Source organism: Mytilus trossulus, chromosome 6 (genome assembly GCF_036588685.1).
Source record: "Mytilus trossulus isolate FHL-02 chromosome 6, PNRI_Mtr1.1.1.hap1, whole genome shotgun sequence".
In the NCBI taxonomy this organism is placed as follows: Eukaryota; Metazoa; Mollusca; class Bivalvia; order Mytilida; family Mytilidae; genus Mytilus; species Mytilus trossulus.
This window is the reverse complement of record NC_086378.1, coordinates 37951344-37964613: the sequence shown is the minus strand read 5'-3', so window position 1 is coordinate 37964613 and position 13270 is coordinate 37951344. Positions and strand designations below refer to the sequence as shown.

Genomic DNA, 13270 nt, shown 5'->3' with positions numbered 1-13270 from the left:
TATTTCGTGGCGGTTAGTTTATATTGGATGATGATTGGTAAGAGGGAACCTTCGACCTTCGGTAAGATAATCTTAGTCAAATAAGATTGGAGTCAAGCGCACTGTGCCACGTGTGGGATTCGAAATTCACAGCCTAAGTGTTGATACGCTAATGATAGGGTAATTAAACTAGGTCCTTAGCCACAATCGAGGTTTTAACCAGACATTGGTACAATAATATGTGATGGGGTTCTTATAAGCTTTTACCACTTCCCTTTAAATTTCGATGGAATACCGAGAGCAACATAGAACCATCATGTATCTATTATGAAGTTGGTGCTTGTATTTATGTGTATTGGTGTAGGAATAAACACTGAACAGCTCTGTTTTTATCAATAAGCATTCACTGTGTATCCGAGTTAGTTTTTGTGTTTTACTATCGCTTAAAAATTAAAAGTCCTCCATATCGCATACATATGAATTGAATCAGTTCGACCTATTTATTGCGGCTGGTGAATAAGAAAAAATCCTTGCAATTTTCCTGCTATCAAATATGAATGTTATCAATTGCCGTCTTGTCATATAAATTATAAAGTTTGTTCATAAAATTTACCCTTATAAATGATATATCCCTTCCTAGGAATCCACATCTAAGATAAATTGATAAGAGAATGCTCTTTTTCTCAATAACGTCGAGAATATTCGGAATAGAGTAGAAACAAAATCTTTGTGGATAATTTTGTGGAAAATCTGGCCTCATTTACATTTCCGAAGTTAGATGGAAAATGACTTCCCAGAACATACAAAATTGTTCTTGAAATATTTGTCTGATCATAACAGATATCATATATAAAATGCATTAAATAAACTATACAACTTTTGAAATCACAACGTATCTTAAATACAATATATGAACAATATCTCATAGAAGTATGAATGGACCAAATAAACCAGTTACTTAATTAAAGACCAACTCTGAGTGAATCTGCAAAATAAAATTCGATTGTATCCCCTTGTACATGGGAAGGTGATGTATATTCCTTTTAAGAACTCAAAAGCTTTGTTAAAAAAAAAAATTTCAGGATTTCAGATATTCAAGTACTTATAAAGTTTCTTATTTAGTAAGACAATGTAGGCTGCGATCTACCAGGGTAAAAAACACTCATCAAAGATATTAGGGGCCTGATTTTCGAAAGTATCCTTATAAAATAAGATATGTCATAAGAAATATCTTAGAACAAATTTTATGACATATAATGTCATTCAAAGTATTGCTAGGATTTATGCTCGGAAAATTTTAGAAAGAGAAACTGTTTTCTTTAATTTTGACAATGTAAAAAGTTTGAAATATTTTCCTTATAATGAAATGAAAAGTAATTACAATTTGAGTTGATAATGTGTTTAAATTTAGTGTATCTTTACCTAATCAAATTTTAGAACTTTGCGTTTATGCGTAATTAGGTCTTTCCACTTTTCTGTGGAAAGACCTATTGTTTTTCTTCTGATTTTTTTTCTTCATTCGCCTAATTTTGTTCTTGCGATAAATATTTGTTTCGCAATATGACGCTTAGATATTTGGTAAATGATATTAAACAGTTTATGCGCTTTTGATATTTACCCTGCGTAACCGAATACTTTTCTTTGTAGGAGTTATCTCCCCAAACACTGTTTTCCTTGTATCCACTACTCCTTCGCAACCATAAAAGATTACGACAAATTCAATTATAAAATTGCTCGTTATATCCTTTGCATGATTTGTCCAATTTTGACCGAAGCAATATGAACAATTCATATGAGAGTTTTTCCCCCTAATGCATTTGATATAAGTGATATGCATTTCTATCTTGTAAACCATAAGTGATAGAGAACTAGGATCTTTTGTTTTGAGGTCCTTGGTAAAAAAATATATGAAAATTAGGTCAAGGTCAAAGGTCAAGGTCATATTCTAATTATAGAAGTTGGCTTATTTTCACTTTTTTTTCAAAAACTGTATAAGATATCAACAAACAATTTTTACTAAATTGTTAGTTGCGACATGTCGTGACACGTAAATTTTGATTGCAAAGGTACGTTGAATGTAAAAGGGAGTTTTCTCCCCTCTATTTTTACGTGTATGGTGATATAACTCATTAAGCAAATAAAATTAAGATCTATGGTCTTTTGATTTGAGGTCCTTGGTTTATGACCTTGAAATTGATCTAAAGGTCATAGTTTAATTTGACGTTCTAGAGTTTGACCTTTGCTTTTACCTCATATGTATACATGATAAAGCCATGAGACTTTTGTCAAACGGTATCAACCGTTTAGGTAGCACTCCACAGTTAGGTGTGTAGTTTCGCATTTTGGCCCCTGTGGATTTTAAAATATGAGAGCTAGTGTGAAATAAAATTCATTTTTGGATAGCTGAGTACTAAAATAGCCTTCGTATTGGGTTTATATGAACATCAATATAATGTAATGCAAGTAATATAGGCTGTTTTCTGAATGACAGTCTGTATTTGCATGCCCATACCATACATTGGTTCGGCAATTATAGTAATGTTTTTTCCCACTTTTTTGTCGCACGAACTTTGTGATTAGATTTTACGAAAAAATGTGGCGAAAGAGACATCCATTTTTTATTTGATCATTAGGAAGATCTATGTAAACAGTTTCTAAAAAGGTATCACTCAAAGGCATTGGAATTCTAGTTTAATCCAAATTTTGAGGGGGATATGTGACATGTTTACTCCTCTTTTTGCAATATTGTATTGTAAATAAATGCAGAATGTTGCCATGGATACACATAAAAGGAATTAGTTTTCACCCTTTTAACTTTGAAAAATCAAATCTATGGAAGATACTGATTACATACATATGCACATGTACAACACAAACAGTAAGGTCAATGTATTAGAAATCCAGGAATAGGAGATGATGAAACATTTTGTGGCTCATTTCTAATTTTATTTTCTAACTGTGGAGTGCTACCTTAACCTTGAAAAAACAACTGGAAGTGACCTTGTGTAAACCGGAAGTAGCTATTTATTGTACCTTATTAATATAAAAGTATATAGAACCAGACATTTTTGGAATCAGTATCAAGTAAATATTCAAATATTATCGGAAATAGCATTTTTTCAACCGGAAGTAGAAATGATCTCCCTTATTTAAAACATATTGTATAGAAACCATATAGTTTTGGAACCAGCGTACAATAAGCTATCGTTAGACGATTGAAATGACTTTTTAAACTTAATTTCACAACTTTCATATTAAAATACATTGTTTTGTTGGAAAGACTTTCAATTGTTCGCCTGAACAATTGGTTTTTGATTATACACGAGTTGTGATTTTTAACGAAATGCCCTTGTAATTACGGTAATACACTACTATATAAGGAAAGAAATATAATGTATATCAAATATAGAACATTAGGTAGGTTGACGAGAGGCCTTCTTACAACTCGTAGATTAATGTTTACCAAGATTTAATTTGAATTTAATGTAACTCCTATCATTTTACATTCAATTCTATTTCTTTTAAGATTTTGTTTTGCCAATTTTCAAAGCTTGAAATTTATCTGGATGAGCTTTAACTAAATAATAATCAAATCAGTACAGCATTTTGACCACACTTTCTTAATTTTTATGACATTCTGTATGCCAAAATCATTATAGGATAAGGTGTTGTTGTCATCCGCATAATTATATATAGTACTATTGTCAACTTAACCACAAATACTATTTATGAATATATTAAAAAGCTAATATAACACATACGTTTTCAGCTGATCCTTATAATAAGTTTAAATAACACGAACTAGAGATGATATGACTTTTTTAATGTAGGTTTTATGAACTCGTATCTAATTTTTAAAACAGGTGCATTGATTCAGAACAAGGAAGTGAGATTTGGAAATTCGGTTAGCTATCGCCTAATGTGTAACAGGATCCTATTCATATATATTGAACCTTATATAAAAACGGTGACTACATCAACGTTGTTCGTGCAGTTTAATGTAAGTGCAATTTTGATTTTTTACAAAATTTAGCTAATTTTGTCTTCAAATTGGTTTTAAACAAATGTCACTGATGAGTCTTAAGAAAATGATATTCATGTACATGCGTGCTAAATTATATGCTTAGTATATTGACACTTAGATGTCATTCATTTAATGTACTAAGTTTTCCCGCATTTATCATGCTTTGTCATAATATAAGACCATATGGCTGAACAAAACTACCTCTCCTAAAATTCATTTTGTACTTACTGTAATATTTGTGTAAAAATTAGATACACAAGTCGGGCTCGCAGTCTCTTGAATATACATGCATGTACGTATATGTTTTTTCCCTAAAATCTGAAAGATAGATACAAAAAGAAATTTGTCAAAATGCCCTGGTTTACAATGAATGCTAAATCACTTAAGTATGAAATTAAATAATGCAAAGAACAAAACCATTTTTTTTATTTGTTTTTTTAAACAAACAAAATCTACGACGTTCACAATGTCTGGATAAATCTGGTCTTATTCTCAAGATCCACCAAATTAGAGTTGAAATTTATATGTTTTGAAAGTACGAATGTCCAAAATCTTCGATGATTGGGTTTGTCCTTTTTTGGAGGATAATAATTTCGACAACTATTAAGCTACATTTATTAATAAAATGGTTAATGAACATTTCTTAATATCAAAGAAGTCAAAATGAATATTAAAATAAGGAGGTGTGGTATGATTGTCAATGAGATAACTATCAATGCGGACGATTGATAAATGACAAAGATGTGAAATAATTTAGAAGAGAACACAAACGACCAGATTCATGCTATAAACATACAAATATATTAATACAATTGTATGTGTCTGCCATAGAAATACAAAGAAAACAAATGTGACAGAAAAACAAGAAGCATAACCACTTGATTAAAGGAAATGAATATAGAGATTGAGACGGATCTAATAGGTTTATGAGCGCTTAACCATTCCCTTACACTGGAAGGGATGTAACAATACACGTTTCGTCCCCAAGGGTATCACCATCCCAGGAGTCAGCACTTTTGACATGACCATCATTTATATGGTCATTTTTATAAATTTTCTGTTTCAAAACTTTGATTTTTTCCAAAAACTAAGGATTTTGTTATCCCAGGAATAGATTACCTAAGTCGTATTTGGCACAACATTTTTGGAATTTTGGGAACTTAATGTTCCTCAACTTTGTACTTTGTTTTGTTTTGTATTTTTTTTTTATCTGGGCGTCACTGGTGAGTCTCATGTAGATGAAACGCGCGCACATAGTACTAGTAAACTAGACTGAGCAACAGAAACCACACAAAAAAACTTGAATTACCGTTGCTCTAGAGGGTAAGCAGATCATGTGCAACATGAAGAATTTACCAAAACTTTAATAAAAAGACAAACGTTACAAAGTTTCGATTCAAAATGTCATTACTCAAAGCTAGCACAAAGTCAAATTTCTACCAATAAATACATGTAAATAATTTCATAGACAAAAAGTATCAGTCTGTACAAACCCGATAAATTTAGTGTAAAATTGTCATTAGTGTTCAGAGAAACTTGCCAGTGGAGAAATTTAGTTCTCAGCATGATGTAGGACCATAAGTATTTTACATTGATAGCAATTCATGTTTAGTAACGATCCAAACTATAGTTTTCATGCAATGTATAAATCTTACAACAATGAAAAAACTGATAACCTTTTAGAATTTCTTGTAAGAACAATTATTTAATATAGAGTAATTTCTTTTAATTTACGAGCTCTTTCAACAATCTAATATAATTACTGACTTATATAATTGTATGACGAGTTTATTGAACTACATATTCATATACCGTACCCTTTATACATTTACATTAGTATGCCATTGAATGTAATTGAATATCTGAATTTATCAAGATTTCTTATAAAACTTAGAGATAGAAATTCATCCACATTTACTTTGACACATTTGTTTCTCTCCATTATTATTTAATCAAGTACAGAAAGATGGTAACTTATTGATATATATCCTTCAGCATTTACAATAACATATACAATGAATTGGTGTTAATTGGGTAAACGGTGTATATAAAACATATACATTGTTATGAATAAAATAAATGGTTTACAATATGAATATAAGGACATGTTATTATGATTAAAACCTTATACAGCAAAGCCGCCTATACATGTCCCCGAAACGAAAAACATGAAACAATTTTCAATTTATAGAACAGTCAAATTTAACAAAACAATTTACGTAAAACAAATATGAGAGGCATGAACCAAAGACAAGCATTGAAGTATAAACTCATCACAGATACCAGGATAATTTTTTTTTTATTTACGCCAGACGCGTGTTTCGTCTACAAAAGACTTATCAGTCACGCTCGAATCAAAAAATGTTAAAAAGGCCAAATTAAGTACGAAATTTGAAGAGCATTGAGGACCAAAAATTCCTAAACGTTTTGTCAAATACAGCTAAGGTTATCTATTCCTGAGGTAGGAAAGCCTTAGTTTTTCAAAAATTCAAAGTTTTGTTATCAGTTAATTTATAATTATGACCATCTCAATGATAACTCTAGTTAACACAGATGTCCTGACTACATGGCTGGTGATACCCCCTGGGAAATAAATCTCCACCAGCAGTGGTATCGACCTAGTAGTTGCAAATAAACTCATCATAGGATCCTGACTTTGGACAGCTTATACAGTGTGTGGCACGGCTGAACATGTTTGAAGGTGCCAACACTTCCGAAACCTGGGACACTAGTGCAACAGTACCACATAAAGACAAACTATACACATCAGTTAAAAGGGACTTTTTCTTATTCTTTATCATCCGGGAATTTTCAGACCCCTAAATTGGAAAATCCAAAGATGTATAAAACAATGATAGACAAGGATATTCTAAAAAGAATATATAATTGACGCAACAAGTGTTTATATTCCTATTTAGTCATTCAAAAATTTAAATATTTTCATTACTAGTATAAGCAACTATATTTATAGAAATAAATCATCACTAGTATTTTTGTAGTTAGATTTAACTTCCTGAATAAACAGTTATCATTATCTTTTTAAATACTTATTTACTTTGATTCGAAAAATGTATAACAAAAAGCCCGTTCAACAGACTTTTCTAGTTTGTTCTTATGTCGTTCTGTTACATCACTGGCTCAGTTTAGTGGAGGGTTTGTGACTTCGAATATGTTTGTCCCCGCCACATGATGTATGTACCTTTCCGAAATCAGGAGGCTGCAGTTTATTGGTTGTTTTTGGTTCATGTTTCCCATATTTAATTGTCGTAAGTTATTTGTTATAAAAACAATGGTGTTGAGAAAATTCAAACGACTCATTCTTAATTGCCTCTGAGTGAGAAGGACACTGGGCCGTAAACATAACAATAAATCAATTCCACGGTAGATTTATATCCCCAAACCTCTCAACACCAACAAAGTAAGCTATTTTTGAATCGATGATAATTTATGTTTCAATATATTTTTTATAATTAGGTTTAAGCATTTATAACTGTTTTGAAATGGTTTTTGATCTTTTTCGTTCTTGGTGAAGTACACAAAATTGCAAGGGTTTGCAGTTTCAATCAGTCATTATATATGTCAAAATATTCAGCTTTGATTGTATACCTTTTCACCAACAATTTTAGTTCTTTCATGGGTATAAATGCAGGATGACGACTATTAGATTATACATTTTACCATAAATATTGACATCTGACAAACTTATATGAGTCCAGGCTATTTAAAACATGTATGCTGGTTACAATATTTGTTCTTATAATTCTGAAAATAGGAAGTATTAAACAACTATCCTGACTGTTTATAAATGATTTCAATCTTTAAAATGTGATGCATCAGTGATGACTTGTTCCTATAAATAGAGTTTTTCATGATGAAATATTTAAGATATGTGTATTCAAAAGAAATATTGAATGATTGCATACGAATTTAAACAGGTGTTGCATCAAGGATGAAAAAAAATCTTTTCATAACATCCTTTACTATTAAGCTGTCATTTGAATTATACATCTTTGGCTTTTCCAAATCAAATGTCTAAAATTTCCTGTTGGAGGGTATTTCCTTCAATTTTAAAACAAAGATATGATAAGAAATTCAAAAGGTTGCAAATAACATTAATAATGAAATGTTTTTAATTGAAACAAATAGTTTATAAGTAGGTCCGGAAAATATGAAAATATAAACAAAATATTAATCCTCTCAAAAAAGTTTGAAGAAATTTTCTTTTTATTTATGAAATTTCAAATGAGAAAAATTGAACCCAATTTTTTAATCACATCCCCCTTTCCCTTATTCCAAAACTAATCTCAATTAAAATATTCTATTGGAGTTTGCAACAATAAATACTCATTTAAATACATCATAAAATATTAAGATGTAAAAAAAAACTGCGTGTTATCACTGAATGGTAAAGATTATTTAAATTTATCAGTTGGTAGTAAAAAGTGAATATACATTGTATATTGTATATAACAAAGATTTAAGTTTATTCTGGACAAAGAAAGATAACTCCAATTAAAAAAAAATCTTGATATTGCACAATAATGTGCAATAAGATATTTCTTGCTTAATATTCTGGACAAAGAAAGATAACTCTAATCAAAACAAAATTTGCTATTTCACAATATTGTGAAATTTGATATTTCTTGCCATTGCACAATACTGTGCAATTGAAAAGACTTGCTATTGCACAATACTTAATATAAAAATTTTAAATCCTGATTTGGACCAACTTGAAAACTGGGCCCATAATCAAAAATCTAAGTACATATTTAGATTCAGCATATCAAAGAGGCCCAAGAATTTAATTTTTGTTAAAATCAAACTTAGTTTAATTTTCGACCCTTTGGACCTTAATGTAGGCCAATTTGAAAACGGGACCAAAAATGAAGAATCTACATACACAGTTAGATTTGGCATATTAAAGAACCCCATTTATTCAATTTTTGATGAAATTTAATTTTGGACCCAGATTTGGACCAACTTGAAAACTGGGCCAATAATCAAGAATCTAAGTACATTTTTAGATTCAACATATCAAAGAACCCAACCGATTCATTTTTTGTCAAAATCAAACTAAGTTTAATTTTGGACCCTTTGGACATTAATGTAGACCAATTTGAAAACGGGACCAAAAGTTAAGAATCTACATACACAGTTAGATTCGGCATATCAAAGAACCCCAATTATTCAATTTTGATGAAATCAAACAAAGTTTAATTTTTGACCCTTTGGGCCCCTTTTTCCTAAACTGTTGGGACCAAAACTCCCAAAATAAATACCAACCTTCCTTTTATGGTCATAAACCTTGTGTTTAAATTTCAAAGATTTCTATTTACTTGTACTAACGTTATGGTGCAAAAACCAAGAAAAATGCTTATTTGGGTCCCTTTTTGGCCCCTAATTCCTAAACTGTTGGGACCTACACTCCAAAAATCAATACCAATCTTCCTTTTGTGGTCATAAACATTGTGTTTAAATTTCATTGATTTCTATTTACTTAAAACTTAAGTTATTGTGCGAAAACCAAGAATAATGCTTATTTGGGCCCTTTTTTTTGCCCCTAATTCCTAAACTGTTGGAACCAAAACTCCCAAAATCAATCCCAACCTTTCTTTCGTGGTCATAAACCTTGTGTGAAAATTTCATAGATTTCTATTAACTTAAACTAAAGTTATAGTGCGAAAACCAAGAAAATGCTTATTTGGGCCCTTTTTGGCCCCTATTTCCTAAAATGTTGGGACCAAAACTCCAAAAATCAATACCAACCTTCCTTTTATGGTCATAAACCTTGTGTTAAAATTTCATAGATTTCTATTCACTTTTACTAAAGTTAGAGTGCGAAAACTAAAAGTATTCGGAGGACGACGCCGACGACGACGCAGACGACGACGCCAACGTGATAGCAATATACGACGAATTTTTTTTCAAAATTTGCGGTCGTATAAAAAGAAGTAATTATAACGAACGGATATAGTTTCAGAAATCCCAATACGACTTTAGAACATTGACCGGTCGTCTAAGTTGCCACTTATAGAGCCGTATTAAACATACACTCATTGTGTTTCTGTTTTGCAACACATTGTGCAGTTCGGGCCTGTTTTCGTATATGTCACTCATACGTCCTATTATACCGGTTTGAAAGTATTTGTAAATGTTTTCGAACAGAAAACCTAACATCTAGATCATACAAGGACGAAGAGATTCCCCCCTTTAATGTAGGACTGTTTTAATACTAGTAGTTGTTTGTAGGTGTATAAAAATCGTGAAGTCCTTTCAACCATTCACGAGTTCGAGTACCGTGTGATTGAGCTTGAAACTCATTATGTTCTACATTTATCTTTACATTTCGATTTTCATTGTTTTTTCAGATACACGCCTTTAAATGGCAGAGAAAAGGGAACCCCACATCGAGTCCTCTTTCGTAAACAATCCATCGACTGAATCTGACGAAATTTTGTGCAAGATACATCAGAAAGAAATCGTCTTCTTTTGCAGATGTCATGATAAATTACTGTGCGTGGTGTGTAATCGTTTGGATCATTCAAAATGCAAGGACCAAATCTTTGAAATTGAAATTGCAGCACAAAAAGTAAAAACATCAACAGCAATGGCCAAACTTGAACTAGACATATTAGATGTTTTGCAAAACGTAAAAGAGGGCATACAAATCCAGAAACATAATTTATCAAGCTTACAAGAAGTTGAAAAAACAATCCGAAAGGAGGTTCAAAAGATTATAGAACAAATTCATCAAGAACAAGAAAGTCTTTTGTGTGAATTGGAATCCCGAAATGAAAAAGTAAAACAGGCAGAACAAGATTTATTACAACAGGAGTCGAGAATTTGTAAATTACAGAAACGACTATCAACCATTAAGCAATCTGGTACAGATAAACATGTTTTTATTGAAATGAAAATGGCTGAAGAAAATGCATTCAAAGAACGAAATTCATTTATGGAAGAAAGTAATATGAAATATAAAATCGGTTTTCAGATTAATCCCTTCTTTTCCTCAGCGGAAAATATATTGGGAGAGATCAAATTTATATCAAAATTTAGATCATATTCTACTTCTTCATCACATGAAGCACAGATAGAGCTGCCAATGGCTCCAGATATTAACAAAAATGTCTTGAAATGTGAACACGATTTTAATATACACTCATCAAAACACCTGATGGAATTATACGGATGCGTTTTACTACCTAATAAACTTGCAGTATTTATTGACAGTAGTAATAAGCGACTGGTCATACATCATGAGAATGGAGCATATTTTAAGGATTTACCGCTAACTGAAAAGCCGTTTTATATAACTGCTGTTGGTATGGATGAGGTTGCTGTATCTTATTCGTCAAAACTGATCAGTATAGTAAATATAAAAACTTCAAAAGAGTTAAGACTTACAAGGTATATTGAACACTATAGTCGTGGTATCTGCTATGCTGATGGAAAGCTCTATTTTGTAGATTATGGCGTTGGAATAAAGGAAGTAAGTATTGATAAAGAGGTTGCACGAAAAATACACGTCGATATAGCCGGAATCGGGAATATTGCTGTATATAAAAAGAGGATATACTACACAGCTGATCACAACAATAAAGTGTACTGTTGTGATACATCAGGAAAACAAATATGGACGATAAGTGACGACCGACTCAAAGCAAAAAAGAATTCAGCTCCATTAGCCGTAGATAATGATGGAAATATTTTTGTAGCAGGACCCGATTCCGGGGTCGTCATAATGATTTCACATGATAGTAAAAAAACGGAGGTACTTATTAACGAGATTAATGCGATACAACATCCCCGTGGACTTTTCTATGACAAGCATCACAAGAAACTACTATTATGTTATAAGAAAAATGGAATGGCGCACCTTTTTCGTCTTCAATAAATGACACGAGCTTGAAGAACAAAGACATGAAGAAAGCTTTAAACCAAATGTGCTATTCTTTTTACTCTCAGTATAGTTTACAAAGAGTTACATTATGCGAATTTTATTGTTACAAAAACTTTTTAAACCAGATGCTCCGCAGGGCGCAGCTTTATACGACCGCAGAGGTCGAACCCTGAACGGTTGGGGCTAGGGTGGACAGAACGTTCAAACTGGATACAGCTCTGCATTTGGATTGTGATTAAATAGTTGACACAGCATAGGTTTCTGACACAGAATGAATGTGTTCTAATGAACTTAAAATGATTTTTTTTGCTTTTTGAGCAATTCAGTATGCTGTTGAATATTATTCCTTTGATATTTGAAGAAATTTTCTTTTTCATTATGAAATCTGAAATAAGAAAAATTTAACCCCACAATTTTTTTAACCTCCCTTATTCCAAAAAATGATCTCAATTCAAATTTCTTATGGAGTTTTCAACAATAACTAATCATGTAAATACATAATAAGATATAAAATGTCATACAGTCATGATTTAAGTTGATTTAACTACTATTCTGGACAAAGCAAGATAACTCTAATGCAACATTTTATATTGGAAAATTTCCAATGAAGTTCATTAACCTAAAGTTTTTGGCAAATATCCAATGGAATTTATTAATAATAAAGTTTTTGGCAAATTTCCAATATACATCATTTAAGAGCAGTTTAGGTGAGATATTAAAATGACTTTAAATTACCAACCTTATAAACTGCTTTTAACTTATGTTTTGTTCTTAAGTAATTGTCCATTAACCTGGAAACCCTTCCCCTCCCCTTTGTGCACCTTATTCCTTAATGGTTTGAGCCATAACTCCCAAAGACAATTCTTACCATCCCTTTGTGGTATTCCAATATCCAAAATCTAAATACATTGTTAGATTCGTCATATCAAAGAACCCCAAGAATTCAATTTTTGATGAAATCAAATAAAGTTCAATTTTGGACCCTTTAGACCTCAATGTGGACCAATTTAATAAGCGGTCCTGAATATTAAAAATCTAAATACATGGTTAGTTTCAGCATATTGAAGAACCCCACATATTGAATTTTTGTTGAAATCAAACAAAGTTTAATTTTGGACCCTTTGGGCCTTAATGTAGACCAAATTGAAAACGGGATCAAAAATTAAGAATCTAAATACACAGTTAGATTTGGTATATCAAAGAACCCCAATAGTTCAAATTTTGATGAAATCAAACAAGTTTAATTTTTTACCCTTTTGGCCCCTAATTTGTTGGGACTGAAACTCCCAAAATCAATCCAAACCTTCCTTTTGTGGTCATAAACCTTGTGTGAAAACTTCATAGATTCCTATTAACTTATACTA

General features: G+C 31.4%; 1 protein-coding gene across 1 annotated transcript; it reads left to right on the top strand.

Moving 5' to 3' along the window:
• Nucleotides 1-3866: 3866 nt before the first annotated feature.
• On the top strand, nt 3867-12309 carry LOC134721286 (uncharacterized). The gene is made up of 2 exons (XM_063584166.1): nt 3867-3979; nt 10372-12309. The coding sequence occupies exon 2, from the start codon at nt 10386-10388 to the stop codon at nt 11898-11900; it is 1515 nt and encodes a 504-aa protein (XP_063440236.1). The 5' UTR covers nt 3867-3979; nt 10372-10385; the 3' UTR covers nt 11901-12309.
• The last annotated feature ends 961 nt before the right edge of the window (nt 12310-13270 follow it).

Excerpts from the sequence above, each read along its gene's own strand:
- LOC134721286 (XM_063584166.1), top strand. The coding sequence starts at position 10,386 with ATGGCAGAGAAAAGGGAACCCCACATCGAGTCCTCTTTCGTAAACAAT.